The following is a 19,389-nucleotide window of genomic DNA, read 5'->3' on the forward strand; positions in this document are numbered from 1 at the left end:
TTCACTTATCTGATGATTAATCTCTGTTTCTTTTCTGTTTATTAATATTTGGCTTATGACGGCTCAATCTGGAACTGTAGTAGTTTATTTTGGTACTATAGACATATGTCACTAAGAAACACTCTTGACACTTTGGGTATATTTTGGATATTTTGTCCTATATGTCATCTTTTGTAGGTGCCCCTTGATGCCAAAAGGGGGAGAAATTCTGGAAAATTGAAAGTTACAAAATAAGGGGAAAATAGGGGATGAAATCCTTTTGAGAATTCATGATCACCCTTGTTTCAATATCTTGTTGTGATGATACGTTTGATGTTGATAATGCATGTTGATAATGCATCTGTTCTATCTTGATTGCTGCTGCTTGATGTTTTTTATTTATCTTGGTAAAATGTTTGTTTGTTGTGATTGTGATGCATTTGTCTTACCTTGATAAAATGATTGCTTGTTTTGGATTTATTTTTGGCAGTTCCTTTAAGCAGTGATATACATGAAGTTTGATAGTTGCCATGGTTTGAAATGACCATGCTTGATTAGAAATATTTTCTTTGCTATAATTAATTTGCTCTGATTTGCTTATTGAAAAATAGTTTCAAAAAGGCTTGAAAAGCAACTTCACAAAACCTCAATTTTGTTAGTACCAAATTATTTTTGTATGAGCTTGAGCAGAAAAATCATTTTTATGATAACAAAAGAGTTTTGTTTGTCATCCAATTCTGCTCATAAATCAAGCATTCAACATTTTAAAAATTAATATGTTGAATAACATAGTTGCCTAAGCTTGATTTCTAAAGTTACAGGTATAAAGTTTCCCTTGGTAAAATTGCATACATTTAGGGGGAGCCTTGTAACATTTGGAAAGGGAAGAAATACTAATCTGCAAAGGGAGTATTCTATACTCTAATTTTTAATTTTTTTTCTATTTCAATTTTAATAATGTTTGTCATCAAAGGGGGAGATTGATGAGTTTGGAAAACTCTAAGTTAACATTTGTAATTACTAAACATTATTAATTTGATTAATTACAAAAATATTAATTCATATATGTTGATTAAATTAATTTTTGCTATACAGATTTTGTTTGGGCCGAAAATAAAAGAAAATGTTGCAACCCCAATTATATTGAAAACACATTCAGCATTGATACAAAATTATTTTTAGCTGAATTGTTGTTTTGTTATTTGGGTCAGAATTGGTGACACAAGCCCAATTGAAATACTTGCTACAAGACCATTAAAGTTGGTCCGAAATCAAAAGGAAATTGGGCCAGATTGAATTTTTTGTTACAAGCCCAATTATAATCTTTGCTAAGTGATCCAATGCTTGGTCCGAATCTAATTGAGAAAGAAAGCAAATTATTTTGCCTCATTGCTTCCAACGGATCTCACCTTTCATCAAGTGATGGATCTCAAATCCAATTAATTTGAATTTAACTTACATTAGAAACCATGAGAGAGAAAATGTAATTGATATGATTGATTGCATTAATGCTACACGCTACTCAGCATAGAGGGAAGTAAAAACAACTCACTTTAATTAATTTGTTCTATTTCATTTAATTACTTTTCTTTCAAACTCTATCTTCTCTCTCATCTCTCTTCTCTATTCGGTCATATCACAATAGCAACCATGGAAGCTAAAGCTAGCCACTGAAGAGAGGAAGAAGCACGCTACAAGACCATCACAATGATGGCAAGAAAAAGAAAACTAAAAGTATGCTGTGGCTAAGATTCTTATCACTTGTGGTAAGATTTGGTGAACAGATCTTGGCTTCTCCATACCAAAAATGGTAGTAGAAGATTTCGGTCAGAGGAAGAAGATCCTTGGTGGGATGGCTTGTCTCTGATTCTGCTCAACCACCACAGAAGGTAGCTACAGAGCTACGTGATAGAAGAGGCAGAGATTGGAGGAGATGAAGCTGTCATCATCAAGCATGCATCAAGGGCTAAGAGTTCATCTTGGAGAGCAAGGCAAGATGGAAGGCTCGGATTGATGATTGTTGGTAACCAAGGAAGAACCAGAGGTAATTGCATGTTGGTTATTGCATTCGGTTACTTCTCCTCTCTCTCTCTGGCTGAACCGGTTCTTACTTGAAAAAGAAGAAGATTAACTTGGTTTGTTTGGTTTCAACCTTGGAGGCTTCTCCCTATAAGTAAGGGTGAACAGTCAGGGTTTGATTCAAGGAGAAAGGAGTGAGAGTGCAAAGCACAGGATTCTCAGAGCTACCTAAGCTAACAAAATTTCTTCTCCTTCAATGTTCTTCATTTTGTATTTTTCTGTTTAATTTTTTCTATCTTGAGTCTCATGAAAAAAGGCAAACAATGAGGTTTGTATGAAAAAGCCATAGAGCAGAAAAAGGCAGGGAGTGCAAAATTAAAAGAAAAAGCCATAGATGTCCTTAGAGGTCCTTTGTACATCTGTGTTGTGTTTTATGATTCTGTGAGAATCCACTTACAAGTTAGGTTAGCACTTAGCAGTGAAAGCTTGGCAGTAACCAAGTCAAGTTCAGGATTGGGTTTAGATTCTGGACTTGTCTCGGATAGGAAGGGTAGTCCTAGGGAGAATTGGTGTTTGTAATCAAGAATGATTATAGTGAAATTCCATCATCTTTGTGATGGAGACTGGATGTAGGCTGCACTGCACTTAGCAACTGAACCAGGATATATCTGGGTATAATTTTCTCTCTCTTCTACTCCATTTCTGTTTCTGCTGCACAGGAGACAAAACTAAAATATCTCGTGCTGATCGACGAGACAAAAAGAAAAGTCTCGTGGTTGAATATAAGACAAAAGAAAAAGTCTCGTGGCTAGTTACGAGACAAAAAGGCAAAAATACACAGAAGTTGCTTCAAAGACCAGCAAATGTTATCAAGTGAAAAAGGAGCTAAGATTCAACCCCCCTTCTCTTAGCCACTGAAAACTATCACTCACAATCCAACAATTTTTTAAACAAATATAAAACATAAAGCTTACAAATATATCTCGTAAAAAAATACTAATTTTGTTCCCTTAATAAAATTTTTAGGGTATCGCAATATTTTTTATGGTTATTTTTTTTAGAGAAATACAAACAAATTAAGGAATAAATTATTGAAGAAATAAACTTTATTTTACCATCATGCCAAAAAAATTATTGGACCTTATACTTGAGCAGTTTTGATGTTATTTTGTATAATGGCCGAATAATATTTTTGTCCAAGACCCAACAACACATAAGGTAACCTCAAATGACAATTCTATCGACAAGATAACTTTCTAGTAATCATTGCACACTCTTAACCACCCTTCAGAATATTAAAAAGTTGTGAAACCAAATTCACAAGGTATCATTATTTTATTTGAAGGTCAACTCTTGGCCATCTTTAGCCATTAATATTTTGGCCACCAGAGACTTCACCTAATAATAATCATAATATTACGATTCATCATAAATTACTTGATATGTTTCAAAATAACTGTGACATACAACATTAATTTTAAGAGTCCCACTAGGGAGACAATGGAATATTTGTACAATGTGTACAATGGGCTATATTAGTTACAAAATAAATATCCCCCATAATATCCAGAATAACCATCCAGGGTACTAGGGATAATAAACATCTCATATCATAAATCCCAAAAGCTTAAACTGATTTTGAGGTTCACCAAGAATCGAACTCTTGACTTTTCGAATCTAGAGCTTTAATACCATGTCATAATATCACTCAACCCAAAAGCTTATACTGATGAGAAAAGGTAACTAATGATTATATCTCTAATACTCTCTAAACCTCCATTGTACGCATTGTATGAATATTCCATTGGCTCCTCGTACTTTTTTTAATTTTAAAAGAAAAAGAGTGAAACATAGTACTAACCAGAAGGTATCCCATGAAAAATGTGAGTAGGGAGAGGGTGGCAGTGAAATTTTGGTAGAATTGGGAGGTCCAAGCAGACATTGCAATGACACATATTGAGGCAATGCTAACCCCAGAGAGGAAGCAAATTGAGCTAGTTATATCCGAGTCTACAATTGGCTCTATTTCAAGTCTCTTAAACAGGGCCCAGGTGTCTTGGGATGTAGCTACAAAACCTTTACCATAGGCAGCTATCTGTTAACATAACATCAATTCAAATAAACCATGTCTTAGTTACCTATGCATGAAAGTTCCAGGTCCCACTCAAACCCAACTCTTCATCTTTATATAATAACTAGTGTATGTTCCGAGTTCTCCACGAGAAAATACATAAAATTATATTAAAATTTTTATTAAAAAGTAAAAAATATTTATAATAATTAATATTATAAATATTTTATAATTTAAAAATATTTAAAAAATTAGTATTTTTCTTAATTAATTTAGGTTGGTTGTGTAATTATTTCATTTGTATGCTTATTAAAAAGGTATTTGAAGTTTGAATTATGCTTTGTGAATGTAACAATTCATTAGCTAACGACAATAAATAATGCATCAATAGGTGGATTAGTCCTTGGCCTACTGAGTTAGAAAATTCGTAAAAAAAAATAATATTTGTCTTTAAAGTAGAACAATTTCTTATTGGTACCAATACTTATGAAGATTTATCTTTATTAAAATTTATCTGGGACAATTCTATTTATTGGCATCGTATTCATTCTTAAAATCAAAACAATATTATCAACGTTGTTACTTGTTAAAACTTTACATTTTATGATATGATTTTTAAATTTTCAAAATATAGACTTATGACATTATAAAAACTATTATATTGATTAATATTTTTTGGTAACATTATCAGAACACCGTTGAGTATTAGTTAATGTGAAGAAAAACCAATAACACCTTTTATTATTTAATATATAATTTATTCTATTAAAAAATAAATTAGTATTTAATTTTCTGAATTGGTAAATACACTTTTTTCAATTTTTTACACTATTTTTATTTAACAATATTTGCTATTAAAAAAAAGTAAATAACCACACTATCTTACAATATGATGTATAAAGTAATTTCTTATCTTAAAATTAATTTTGATTATTGAGATAAAATTTAAAATATTTTTTTTATTTTCTTACTCAAATTTAATTTTGAATTTAGAATTTATTAATAACTCATTCTTTTTTAATTTCAATAACAAAAATAAAATTAATTAAATGCAAAATATTTAGTATTTACTATTTAGTGATTTCAATCATTTAAATTTCAATTACCAAAAATTGGATTAGAAATTAATTATAACTTAATAATTGATAATATATATAATATATTATATTAGTACATAAATAATGATATCTAACCTATTAACTACTTTTTTTTGGATAGAGCTAATGTATAATTTACTGAGGGTTAATTTATTGTCCAAAATATTATTTAAAAATTTTGTAGTATGTGACAATAGTGACCTTATTTTTCATAAATAATTTTTTAATTATGTAATTAACTTAATTAATAACATTTAAAAAATATATAAAAACATATTCTAGAGAGAGAGAGAGAGAGAGAGAGAGAGAGAGAGAGAGAGAGTTGTCTTTAAAATAGATCAATTTTTTATCGATAACAATACTTATGGAGATTTGTCTTTGTTAAAATTTACCTGAGATAAATTCATTTGTTGGTATCATAGTTAAAATTGAGTTAGAAATTAATTATAACTTAATAATCGATAATATATATATATATATATATATAGCACATAAATAATAATTATTTTTTTGATAGGACTAATATATAGTTTATTGGTGTCAATGAGTTATAACTCAAATGGCATAGACTCCTCATACTTAATTAAGAGGTCGCGGGTTCGAGTCATATATCTTTCCAAATTTTTAGCCAATGAGTAATAGCTCAAATGGCATAGTCTCCCCATACTCAATTAAGAGGTTGCGGGTTCGAGTCTCCTATCTTTGGTAAAATATATATATATATATATATATATATATATATATATATATATATATATATATATATATATATATAGTTTATTGAGAGTTAATTTATTGTCCAAAATTTATTTTATAAACATTATATTATGTAAAAATAGTGATTATTTTTTATTATTTAAGAAATTATGCATAATTTTTTATTATGTAATTAACTTAATTAATAATATTCATTATTACTTTTATACCAAAAAATATCGATTTATACTATTTATATATTTTTTGATACTAATAAATAAGTAGGTATTTACACTATTTTATGCTTATTGTCTTAGATGATGGCTTAAGTTGCTTATATCATATATTAAATAATATACATAATATCTTATATCTTAAATTCATTAATTTACCCATATTAAAAGTAAAAAAAAAGTATGCAATAAATCATATATTATAAAAATTAGTTGATTTATATAAATTCACTATATGATCATTACAAAAAAATATATTTATTATATATAATAATTTTTAATATATGTAGTTTCATGTATATATTAGGATGATTTATTTTAATAATATGAGTGATTATTTTTATTTCGTTTTTTATTATATTAGTAAATATTATTTAAAATTAGAAGAGGGAAAAAGATAATTAAATTTTTTTTTTTAATTTGAATTAAAAACTCCCTTGTAAGTATATCTAATTTTTATATATACTAAATATTATAATATTTAATAGTATAGTATTTGTTATAGCAATTAATCAAAATATTAATCCAAGATATACTTGGACCAAATAGGGCTCCCCAAGCAAGCAAGATCAACATAGGCCCATTGTCAAGGTCCCAAATCTGATTTAGGTTTACTACCTTAAAGCTCAATGTAGATGAAATCAACACGTTCCTTCTCAAATCGGCTTAGATTAGATCTCCATTGCTAGTTAGGGATGGTAATAGGTACCTGTGAGGGAGCGACAGACCCCTTTTCTATCCCTCACTGCAGTTTTAAAAAAAATGATCACCGTCTATTCTTCATCTTCGTTGCAAGTCTCTATTTAATTATCCCTCACCTAAGGTAACACACACTACTAGAAATAGGATTTTTTCGACGGATTTTGAGACGAAATTGAAATAAATTTCGAATAAATTAGAGACAATTTTTTTTTCAAACAAAATTGGGACGAAATTTTTTTTGTCCCAAAAAGCCTTGTTTCTAATTTACATTTTGTCCGAAATTTCGTTCAAAATTTTTTTCAGACGATTTTGTGACAGATTTTGAATATGCATTTATCTGCTAGACAGATTAACCAACATAAAGACAACATATTTCAGACAAATTTCAAACATAAAAATATTTCTTTTTAGACAAATTTAAAAAAAAAAATATACATTATTTCAAAAAAATTTCTAACGAATTTAGTCAAATATAACAAATTTTTCTCGAACAAATTTTAGACGAATCAAATATTTCTTTTCAACTAAATTTTAGACAAATTTAATTTAAAAGAATTTACGTATTTGAAACAAATTTCATACAAAACAAAAAATTATTTTCGCACAAATTTTCTACAAATTTAATATAATATTTCAAACAATTTTCATACAAAATAATTTGCTATTTAATATATAAATATTTTAGAAAATAAATTTTATTCGATTTACTTTCTATATTAAGATCATCATAATCATTTTTTTTTTCATATTACATCATCGAAGTTATAAACACATAATAAAGTCATAAAAAGCCAATTACCATAAAAGAGTTAAAAAATATTTATTATTAAAATATTTGTTCATAAATGTAATCAAACTAAAATAAAAAAAAATAATCAAACTAAAACAAAAAAAAAACCTTTAAAAAGGTCAAATATCATGAATAAAATCAAATGTACTAACTAATTCCCCTAAAAAATTCTTTAATCTAAATCAACAAAAACATATACTCCAGACATCAATCACTCATGTTATCATCCTCGTCATCACTAGAGCATGTCCCAAGCTCATCATCCGCAAGAACAAACATGGTTGAAGAAAGTGGAAAATTCAACTTTTTATACAAAGCATGAAGTGTCTTTTCAGTAGAACCAGTTCTTTTCTGTTGAGCTTTTAGTTGACATCCTTGATCCTTTAACTTATGGTCAGCATCATTCAACTTAACATTTTCCTCTTCATTGATCATTTCTTGCTCCTTTGCTTTTTCTTTCCACATGTGAAGTTCTTGCTCAATATTTAGATTGTCTTTAGATGTCTTTAAGCAATTTCTGGAATCCAACTTTGAAGAGAGATCTAAACCAAAAGAACCTAAGCCAAAAACAGCTTTATTTTTTTCCTTTGTCACAACTTCGTTCCAAATAGTGTAATCATCTGGTATATCTAGGCCTTCCTTAGATGCCTCAACATCTTCCTCGTTATCCAAGGATAAAGCTACTTGAGAAAGTTCTATCTTTCGCTTTTTGAATTCGTCCTACAAAACCAACTCATTTTAATCACAACTAAATATGCCATGAACAAATACTAACATATAGTGAAAATTATTTTTGAAAACAACAAAAGAAGAACAAACTAGCATCACATACAATGACTTTCTCAGATCTTTCATCAATCCAACTTTTATCCTTTTTGGTGTGGCATTTAGCATGAACCTCCTCTAGAGAAGGTTTTACTCCCATAACTTTCTCCTATAATATAATAGTTTTAATCGATAGGAAAAAAAAAAGAATAAGAAAACATTGCACATAATAAGAACAAGACTAAAATTAAACTATTTTTTTCTTACTATTCTACGTGCATGTTCACCCATAGATATGGAACCACCAGTATGCATGGAACTTCCAGCATTTGATGCTCGATTCACAGTATTTGCTGCTCCAGTTCTTAAAATGCGGATCTGTAGCCTAATAATGTAATAGTTGATGCCAAACAAGTTCAAGAATATATTTTGGTACATAGTTAGGATCTTTTGAATAATTGAGTCTCTCCTGATTCATCAACCCTCTTAATCGAGCACTCCCTTTAATCTCAAAAATTTGACGAATCCTTACATTGTGTTGAGGTTCCCACATACAATATTTCTATAAAAGAAAACAAACATATACAACATATTTGAAAGAAAAACGGATGGTGAATTACTCTGTATTAATAGTTCAACTTCTAAATGGCTGCAAGATAAACTGGATTCGTTGTCAATTGATTTGAAACCTGAATTGAAGCACTCAACAAGTAAGTCTTGATGCGGTATATATATATGACTTTTATTTCATGGTTATTGCTAAGTGGTTCATTCGAAACATTCCAAAAGTTTTCCATTCTAATTTGCTTATAGATGATTTAAAGAAAGTTAGAGACTCTTCACTTGCTCCTTGGACTGATCTTTTAGATGACCCAAAGCACTGATCTTTTAGATGACCCAAAGCAGTGGACTGATTACCGTGACAGCAAACGTGATGGGCAGGTAGTTATTGCAGTCTCATACCTTTTGGTTTTTCCCCTGCTGACTAATTTAATTGGAAGAACTTATAATTATGCTTACTTTGCAGGTGAATCCTAGGTTCCCTGACTTCAAACGCAAGGATGGGAACGGTGCCCTATGGCTTAACAACGCTCCAAAGTGCGTTTTATCTAGACTCGAAGAACTGAAATTTGATGTTCCAGCTGTAAAATCAAAACAAGCAAAGGACTTTAAAGGTATATTACATATGAAGACCTTCATACACATTATACATAGAATTGTGATTCTTGTGATTTTTGGGTTCTCCAACTTGAGATTCCTCCTCATTTCCATTTTGTTTGTTTTATAAACGTATGTTTGATTGAACCTATGTTCTTGGTTTAGGTGATGAGCCCTGGAATGATTTGGTCAATAACCCTACTAAATGGTGGGATAACAGAATAGATAAGGTAAGTAGAGTCTACTTCCACAGGTTCTTTACCAGGCTTAACTAGATATTGTTGATCGAGTTTTTCTTTTTCTATTTTAATCATCAGAGGAATCCAAAAGCTCCTGACTTTAAGCACAAAGAAACTGGTGAAGTGCTCTGGCTTAATGATTCTCCTAGTTGGGTGTTATCAAAGTTGCCACCCGTGAAGCCAAAAGAAAGCTTAGAATTTGGTAGGAAGAAACTAGTTTCATGAGCTTAGAAACAGAAACAGAGGATGAAGATTCATTCAACCTAGTTGTATGTAATTAATTACTTTATGCTTTTTTAAAGTTCCTGTTATTCTGCTTCGCGTTGAATGGTAATTTTGATGAGGCAGATATATTTGCTGTTCTTATTATGTGCAAAAGCAATTTTCATCAGATTTTTTTTTAGACTTCTTTCTATCCACTACTCTATGCGAATCATGCCTCAATTTAACATAGAAATTTTGACTTAGAGTTCAGGATTTAAGGTAATTTCAATCATTTTTCATCAAGCATATAATATTGCCTTGCAGTTTGCACTAAAGAGAATACATTTTTGTTAAGTAAAAAATTAAACCGATAAAAAGCTATGGCCTGCTGTTTTCTAACATGTTTGATAAAATCATATTACGTGTTAATAAGTCAGATATAGATGTCTTAGGATTAATAACTTTTTTTTTATTATGACTGATGATTTATGAAGGAATCATGCTTTTATATTTTTATTCTCACTTTGAAGATGGAATTAGCCAACACAGATGAAAGTTGTGAATTCAGAATTTGAAGGTCTTATCATACAACACATTGGGAACGAAGGACCAATGGAAATGTCTGTTTACAGTGTGCAGTTTACATAATTCGTGAAAGTTAGGAGATCACAGAAGTGAACAAACATACTGATAACGAAGCCAATGACTATATTAAACACTGTTGTTTGATTAATTTTGTAAATATAACCAAAAACAATAAGAGAAACCAGAGAATGTCTCTTGTTTCTTGAGACTTGAAATGCATGTAACTTTACAAGAGTAATGCTGAAGAACCAAAAGCAACAGATCAAGATTCATGAGCAACATATTCAACAAGCTAAACTTTTTAAACATTATTGAAATTGATATTGAAAACAGGAAAAGCATGCATAAATAAAAAGAAAAAAACAACAATTCAAGCTGGCAGAGGATGCACAAAAATTAGCAAGCAAATTAACAATGAACAAAAATGAGTAACAAACAAATTAACAAGCCATTTAATCTTTATGGTAGCTACAACATATAAATCAAATGCAAAGCATCACATAGGCATTCAATCAAACATGTGGTGTGCAATTCAGAAATTCAGCATAATCAATCAATTTTCAGCAGCGTTCAATCCATAACCGCCATAATCCAACACTTGCAACTTAACAAAGATCTAATAAACTAATCCTAACCTATCTTAACCACTTAAATCCACTAACAACATGCAAATTCTAACTAACTAACTAATTAAAGAAAATAGACTGGAAAGCAGAGCAAAGAGAGAACCTGAGGTGATGACTAGGGTTCTTGAAGCAAAGGAAGGGGAGAAGAATGCAGTGGTACTATGTTATTGCCACTGCTGGAGGTGCGGTGACAATGACGCCAAAAAGGAGGAGCTGGGCTGAGCTCCTAGTTGCAAAGGGAGAAGACGAACGTCGCTGAATGAGGGTGGGAAAAGAGATTTTTTGTTCGAATCTAGAGGGTGGAGGTCGCCTCAGGTGCGGTGTTTGAGGCTGGCGGGGGTGCGGGTTCGGAGACCGGCGGAGGCTCCCACATGCAGGAGGCAGAGCGGTTGTTCGCGAGTGAGAGCTGTTACCTGGAGTCCGAGTAACGATGGTGGAGGTGGTCTCAGGTGCGAGAGTGGAGGCTGGAACGGTGGCTGTCTGAGAACAGAGGTTCGAAGGTCTGAGAGAGTGAGGGTTGTAGCGTTGAGCGCGAAGCACGAGCGGCGACCACACAGGAGGCAGAGCACGTAAAAGGAGGGAGAAGGAGAGCTTGTAACAATGTTTATAACAGTAAGTCCTACATCGATGGAGAAAAGATAGATAATAATGTTTATAAAACCACTTACACGAATAATGGCTAGCCGAGTTAGGTAACTCTAACTTGTAACCCAAGTGGGGGCTGTTTGGTGATGGAACATAGCTCTACCTCGCCAGGCTGGCTTCACAGAGCAGCAACAACTGCGGGGCCTCCAACGGCGGATGGATTACAAGCCCAGCTCTTGAACCATCACTTTTTGGGCCTAGTTTGGTTCTGCTACTTCACGAATAATGGCTAGCCGAGTTAGGTAACTCTAACTTGTAACCCAAGTGGGGGCTGTTTGGTGATGGAACATAGCTCTACCTCGCCAGGCTGGCTTCACAGAGCAGCAACAACTGCGGGGCCTCCAACGGCGGATGGATTACAAGCCCAGCTCTTGAACCATCACTTTTTGGGCCTAGTTTGGTTCTGCTACTTCACGAATAATGGCTAGCCGAGTTAGGTAACTCTAACTTGTAACCCAAGTGGGGGCTGTTTGGTGATGGAACATAGCTCTACCTCGCCAGGCTGGCTTCACAGAGCAGCAACAACTGCGGGGCCTCCAACGGCGGATGGATTACAAGCCCAGCTCTTGAACCATCACTTTTTGGGCCTAGTTTGGTTCTGCTACTTCACAATTCTCTGAGTCCTGACTCCTAAACTCAGGGGCACTGCGCCAGGCTGGCTTCACAGAGCAGCAACAACGGCGGATGGATTACAAGCCCAGCTCTTGAACCATCACTTTTTGGGCCTAGTTTGGTTCTGCTACTTCACAATTCATATACTCCTTTCACATAATAACAAGAAAAAAAATTTTTGTCCTAAAGAATAAGTGTCCAAAAATTATTTGGTTTGTGTTTAATTTTTTCACATAGTAACAACTCACATGCATGAGGTAATGCCATGGTAATCCTAGTCTGCACCATCATAAACAATACAACATACATGTTAACATTAATAATATAACGATTCATCATAAATTAATTTTAAAAGGAAAAGAGTGAAACATAGTACTAACCAGAAGGTATCCAATGAAAAATGTGAGAAGGGCGAGAGTGGCAGTGAAATTTTCGTACAATTGGGAGGTCCAAGCAGACACTGCAATGACAGAGATGGAGGCAATGCTAACCCCAGAGAGGAAGCAAATTGAGCTAGTTATATCTAAGTCTACAATTGGCTCCATTTCAAGTCTCTTAAACAGTGACCAGGTGTCTTGGGATGCAGCTACAAAACCTTTACTATAGGCAGCTATCTGTTAACATAACATCAATTCAAATAAACCATGTCTTAGTCATATTAAATAAATATATGATTTCTATGGCCATACATGTTAAAGTAACAATTTCAATTCTAATAGCCCCAAATTGCTTACCAACATTATTTAACACTATCAATATTTTGATGAAGCAAATAGTTTAGTAGTTTTATGTACCTGAACACAGTGGTGGAACTTGAAACAAAATTTAGGTACACGAATAATGGCTAGCCGAGTTAGGTAACTCTAACTTGTAACCCAAGTGGGGGCTGTTTGGTGATGGAACATAGCTCTACCTCGCCAGGCTGGCTTCACAGAGCAGCAACAACTGCGGGGCCTCCAACGGCGGATGGATTACAAGCCCAGCTCTTGAACCATCACTTTTTGGGCCTAGTTTGGTTCTGCTACTTCACAATTCTCTGAGTCCTGACTCCTAAACTCAGGGGCACTGCGCCAGGCTGGCTTCACAGAGCAGCAACAACTGCGGGCCTCCAACGGCGGATGGATTACAAGCCCAGCTCTTGAACCATCACTTTTTGGGCCTAGTTTGGTTCTGCTACTTCACAATTCATATACTCCTTTCACATAATAACAAGAAAAAAAATTTTTGTCCTAAAGAATAAGTGTCCAAAAATTATTTGGTTTGTGTTTAATTTTTTCACATAGTAACAACTCACATGCATGAGGTAATGCCATGGTAATCCTAGTCTGCACCATCATAAACAATACAACATACATGTTAACATTAATAATATAACGATTCATCATAAATTAATTTTAAAAGGAAAAGAGTGAAACATAGTACTAACCAGAAGGTATCCAATGAAAAATGTGAGAAGGGCGAGAGTGGCAGTGAAATTTTCGTACAATTGGGAGGTCCAAGCAGACACTGCAATGACAGAGATGGAGGCAATGCTAACCCCAGAGAGGAAGCAAATTGAGCTAGTTATATCTAAGTCTACAATTGGCTCCATTTCAAGTCTCTTAAACAGTGACCAGGTGTCTTGGGATGCAGCTACAAAACCTTTACTATAGGCAGCTATCTGTTAACATAACATCAATTCAAATAAACCATGTCTTAGTCATATTAAATAAATATATGATTTCTATGGCCATACATGTTAAAGTAACAATTTCAATTCTAATAGCCCCAAATTGCTTACCAACATTATTTAACACTATCAATATTTTGATGAAGCAAATAGTTTAGTAGTTTTATGTACCTGAACACAGTGGTGGAACTTGAAACAAAATTTTGGGGGGCTAGATAGAAAATAATTGTCAAGATGTTTTTGATATGGACCCCATTTAAAATAAGCTCGTCTAATCTCATATCTCTGGTTTTGGTGATATTGCCAAATTTAAAGCCATTTCTCAAGATCTCGTTCCAAAAAGTTAAGGTTAAAGTTGTAACAGCCCAGACCACCTGCTAGCATGATATTATCCGCTTTGGCACACAAGGCCTCACGGTTTTGCCTTTGACGATAGGGATGCTAGCCGAAGCCTCCCACACTCACTCGTCAAAATCCATCATGTTAGGGAGAGGTATCCACACCCTTATAAGGCATGCTTCGTTCCCCTCCCCAACCGATTTGGCCTTACAATCCACCCCCTAAGGGAGCCCAGCGCCCTCGCTGGCACATCGATCCGGACTCCGGCTCTGATACCATCTGTACTAAGCTCCACCACTGCCTGAACATAGGCCCAACCATTCCCATATCTGAAGATAGATTCCATGACTCTGAAGCAACACCTAGCACAACAAAATAAGAACTCATCTTCCCCCTCAACCAAATTCAGAAACCTTGCAACAACCCTTGTCGCCTCGATCGCGGGCATGACCAGAGATCCCAAACAAGCACTCCCAAGGTTCCTTGTCAATGCCCTCAAGAATCCAAACTGAGTGCTAGATTGCATTCTCCTAAGATAATACAAAGCAACAACTCTACTAACACTAATGTTCACAACATTCCTCATAATCTCTGAAGTCCAAGACAAGCTCAAAACCAAAGCAATGATCACCAATGAAGGCAAATAGAAATTCAATGCACCAATCACTGCTAAACTTCATAGTGACATCCAAAACAATGCAGCACCAAGTATGTAAAAAGTTGGCTGGTTCAGATCATGGAACTTGGAAACAGGTTGAAGTGAAAGTGTTAGAATTTTGGTGCAAAATTTGATTCTGTTCTGAACCCAACATGCATATAAACCATTCCCTATTGAAAATGCAATGAGAGAAACTCCAACATCATCTGTTGGAGGCTTTTAGAAGCAGAGAAGGCGAATTCCAGCAGAGAGTGACATGAAAAAAGAACACCATAGTGTGAAATGTGTCATGAAATTTGTCCATTTTCTTATTGCAGTTTGCCATGTTAGTGCTAGAACAATGCTTAGAACTGAAGCTGCTTCTACTTGAGGTAGAAAATACTTCACTACCCTTGTTTGTTTTCTCCTTTTAGAATCTGATGAGGGTTGGATTAGTCCTTCAACTCCCTTGAATATAAGAAAAGCAACCAATGCTATGGCTATTAACATGTGAAGAAGGAACAGAAACAGGGTAATCTTGTTGGTGTATCTTCTTGAATTCAGTATCACCGGTTGCTGTTATAATTAGTAATAAAAATAACATTGAAACATTTTTGTTACAAACACGTAAAACAACAACAGCAGCAACAACAAAGTTTTATCCTACCAGATGAAATCGACTACATAGATTAACAGATGCTATTGAATTGTATCATTTATCATGTCTACGGTAAAATTTTCTATACATGTAGGTCTTTTTTGACCGCTGGTATATAGATTTTTTGGGTGTTCCTCTACTTTTTTTACATCTATCTAATATTTTATTCAATGAAGTAGTTGAATTTAAGCAGTAATTTGTCTGCAATATTCAAGAAAAGAGAACATACTTGTGGGATTGATGGAGTAGAAGGAGGCTGAGAAGGTGGTGGTTGTTGAGATTGATGATGATGATGATCAGGAGAAAGAGAAGCAACTCGATCTGGTGGCATTGTTGATCACAATCCTTAAAGGGTTTGTGGGATTCAACCTCTGAAACTTGGAGGCTTGAAATTCTTTATCACCATTATTATTATGATCACTCATCACTTTCTCTTCAAACTTCATTTGTCCATTCTCCAAGTCAAATGTTCCTTGTTCCTCTTCCTCCTTTGCATTTTGTTCTCTCACTTGTTCAGAAGCTCCCTCAACTGCTCTCATCTCCATCAACCATGCAAAATTTTGAAATTTCTTTTTATAAATGTTGCAACAGTTTGTAAGAAAATCATTGACTTACCATGTTCTTTTTATAATATGTAAGAGAAATTAAAGTAGTTATATAAAAATTTTAGATATATGATATTATTCTATTTTGTCATATAAGAATGAATAAAATGTTTGTTAGGTGATATAGTCTTCTTTCTTTATAATTCTTTTTCTATTTCAATCTTTTGTTGATATTTATTTTTTTTTGGATTATTTTATGTATTTAACATTAATATTATTTTCATTTAATAAGTAGATGAGCAAAAACTTAGTTGGATCTACGACTATTCTCTTCTTACTCACCACGTGACCCAAAAACTTCACCTCACTCTTCCAGAACTCACACTTAGACAGTTTCGCATAGAGTTTCTTCTCCTTTAAAATCTGCAACGCGGTCCGCAAGTGTTCCGCATGCTCTTCTTCAGTCTTGGAGTAAATCAGTATGTCGTCAATGAAGACAACAACGAATTTATCCAGAAACGGACGGAACACTCTATTCATATAATCCATGAATACTGCAGGAGCGTTTGTCAACCCAAAAGACAATACAGTGTACTCGTAATGACCATAACGAGTCCTGAAAGCGGTCTTAGGGATATCCTCTCCCCTCACCCTTATCTGGTGATAACCGGATCGCAAATCGATCTTGGAGAAAACCCCAGCTCCTTGTAACTAATCCATGAGATCATTAATCCTCGGCAATGGGTACTTATTCTTTATGGTGACCTTGTTCAGCTGCCTGTAATCCACACAGAGCCGCATACTTTCATCTTTCTTCTTTACCGGTAACACTGGAGCACCCAACGGAGAAACACTTGGTCTAATAAAGTTCTTACCCAATAATTCCTCTAACTGAGACTTTAGCTCGGCCATCTCTAACGGTGACATTCTATAAGGAGCACTTGAGATTGGTCCCACCCCAGGCACCAATTCAATAGCAAACTCGACCTCTCGGTTAGGTGGAAATTCTTCAATATCATCGGGAAACACTTCCAGAAACTCACACACTACTGGAATCTGATCCAACCTTTGGTCATCACCCGAAACACCCGCGGTTAACAACAGGATACCCTGACATTCGATTCCAGAACAGTTCACCATCATCGAATTCAAGTAATAATTATTTACCACGACCGGCCCTTCTGTATCTTCTGGCATAAAGTACACCGACTTTGTAGAACAATCAAGCAGAACATGGTTCTCAGATAACCAGTCCAATCCCAAGATAAGATCAAGACCGATCATCGGTAAGCAGATTAAATTATGGACAAAATCACGCTGCTTGAACCTAAACGAAACTTTCGGGCATCCTAGCCTAGTTACCATGGCTTCATGGGTAGCATTATATACTTTTAGGTCATAACCTAAGGTTACGATCTTCAATCCTAACTCATGGGCTTTCTCAAATGCAATGAATGAATGCGATGCTCCCGAATCAAATAAAGCATTTAAAGTTTGACCATCCATTTCACAGTTACCTCGAATGAGTGTCTCGGATCCCTTTGCACCCCTAGCTGAGGTGGTGAACACCCGACCAGTCTGTTGTGCTTTCCCAGCACCTTGCTTCTGCTGCTCCGGACAACTTGCGGCTTTATGCCCCGCCTTTCCACAATTGTAGCACAAACCCCATCCGGCCTTGCACGGTGCTCCTGGATGGTGACTTCCACACCTAGTACAAGCTTGATCATTCTGAGGCTGCTTTCCAAACCTTTTTTCCCTTGGGAGTTGTTGTTGTTGGGCCTCCTAAAAGAACCTCCCCTCTTGAAAGGCAGACCTCTAGGTGCAAAGCTCTTCCCTCGGTTCTGTGGGAATGATCCTTTGTGACTTCCTTTCTCAGCGGCTGCCCTCTTCATACACTCTTCAATAACCCTACACTTGTTCACCAACTCGGAGAAAGTCCTAATCTCCATTGGTCCCACTGAACTGAAAATATCACTCCGGAGTCCTCCTTCGTACTTAACACACTTCCATTCCTCATATTCCACCGGAGTCCCTTGACACATACGAGAGAATATGAACAGCTCCTCAAACTTGTCAGTATACTCGACATAATACCCTGCTTCAGCTGCAACAATTCAAGCTCCTTGGCCGTCCTAGCAGAAGTCGGAAAGTACTTCTTATAGAACTCCTCTTGGAAGACATCCCAGGTGATATAATCATCACCCTGCTGCAGGAGGCGTCGGATTCCTTGCCACCAATGCGACGCTTCCCCAGTGAGCAAATAGGTAGCGAACTCCACACGCTGCCCTTCAGGTACCACCTGCGCTTGCAGTGCTCGTTCCATGGCCTGAAACCATGTATCGGCCTCAGTCGGGCTAGTGGTTCCCTTGAACTTAGGTGGATTAACCTTCAAAAAGTTTGCCAGTGTCATCGGGCCCTGAACTCCACCTTCGTCATTACCATGGTTGTTCATCTGTTGACTAAGAGCCTCAGCAGTGGCTTGCATAGCAGCAGCCATGTTCTCCAACGCAGTCATAAAGTTCACCGGGTCATTAGGGTTAATCTCCGGCACACGAGCATTCGTATGACCTCTCCTACGACCTCTACCGTGTCCACGAGGCGCCATCTGGTTCCTATACACACCAAACAATCGATATTAAGTTGATCAGTCTCAATATCAGAAGTCTAGTGCTTCAAAGTCCCAAATGCATGCTCATGAACGTTTATGCCAATTATATCAAGCAGATATACTAATAGCACATAACACACATACAGAGAATACACAGAAGCATAGTCAGTCCGTCCCTCAGGCTCTACAGGAACGAACTGCTCTGATACCATAATGTAACACCCTACCATACAGAGTCTTATGCTTAAGTCATAATTTAGAGATGGCAAGGTATTACGACCTCTAAAATAAAAAAAAATTAGTACATATAGTAGTGTGAATAAGAATTATAACTAGGAGCCTTTGTGGAAAAAGGGGTAAACAAAAATCGCAACTCGAAAGCGCAACACTCCGATCGATAACGTAACAAGCAAAGGATAAGTTAACGCAAGATTATATATATACAAAAGAGTGTCAAAAACGGGAATATCAAAACTCAAATCCGGATGCGAAGATAACCGGTCCGAGCATAG

At 34.9% G+C, this 19,389-nt stretch overlaps 2 protein-coding genes and 1 pseudogene across 3 annotated transcripts; 1 reads left to right on the top strand and 2 right to left on the bottom strand.

Annotated features, from left to right (window-relative positions):
• The window catches only part of LOC148569878 (protein PNS1-like), a 29,485-nt pseudogene extending 13,216 nt beyond the window's left edge, over positions 1-16,269 (bottom strand).
• Positions 7,593-9,837, bottom strand: LOC107629677 (uncharacterized). 2 transcript variants are annotated; one of them, XM_021118182.2, is made up of 3 exons: positions 8,620-9,837; positions 8,420-8,521; positions 7,593-8,307 (listed from the first exon to the last, which is right to left on the bottom strand). In XM_021118182.2, exons 1-3 carry the CDS (start codon positions 8,788-8,790, stop codon positions 7,795-7,797), a joined length of 786 nt encoding a protein of 261 aa, XP_020973841.1. In that variant the 5' UTR covers positions 8,791-9,837; the 3' UTR covers positions 7,593-7,794. The 2 variants fall into 2 exon arrangements, with proteins under 2 accessions (XP_020973841.1, XP_088363094.1); XM_088506968.1 differs by lacking the exon at positions 8,420-8,521.
• On the top strand, positions 9,183-9,974 carry LOC107629678 (protein OSB2, chloroplastic-like). Its single transcript, XM_021118183.2, has 4 exons — positions 9,183-9,294; positions 9,380-9,527; positions 9,676-9,740; positions 9,828-9,974. The coding sequence occupies exons 1-4, from the start codon at positions 9,220-9,222 to the stop codon at positions 9,972-9,974; spliced, it is 435 nt and encodes a 144-aa protein (XP_020973842.1). The 5' UTR covers positions 9,183-9,219.
• Positions 16,270-19,389: the final 3,120 nt, after the last annotated feature.

Source organism: Arachis ipaensis, chromosome B3 (genome assembly GCF_059453495.1).
Source record: "Arachis ipaensis isolate K30076 ecotype BB chromosome B3, ASM5945349v1, whole genome shotgun sequence".
Taxonomy (NCBI): domain Eukaryota; kingdom Viridiplantae; phylum Streptophyta; class Magnoliopsida; order Fabales; family Fabaceae; genus Arachis; species Arachis ipaensis.

Coding starts and splice junctions, on each gene's coding strand:
- LOC107629678 (XM_021118183.2), top strand. CDS start 9,220: ATGACCCAAAGCACTGATCTTTTAGATGACCCAAAGCAGTGGACTGAT. Junction 9,528..9,675: donor ACAAGCAAAGGACTTTAAAG/GTATATTACATA, acceptor TTCTTGGTTTAG/GTGATGAGCCCTGGAATGAT. Junction 9,741..9,827: donor GGGATAACAGAATAGATAAG/GTAAGTAGAGTC, acceptor TTTAATCATCAG/AGGAATCCAAAAGCTCCTGA.
- LOC107629677 (XM_021118182.2), bottom strand. CDS start 8,790: ATGTACCAAAATATATTCTTGAACTTGTTTGGCATCAACTATTACATT. Junction 8,522..8,619: donor GTGAACATGCACGTAGAATA/GTAAGAAAAAAA, acceptor ATTATATTATAG/GAGAAAGTTATGGGAGTAAA. Junction 8,308..8,419: donor AAAGATCTGAGAAAGTCATT/GTATGTGATGCT, acceptor TTGGTTTTGTAG/GACGAATTCAAAAAGCGAAA.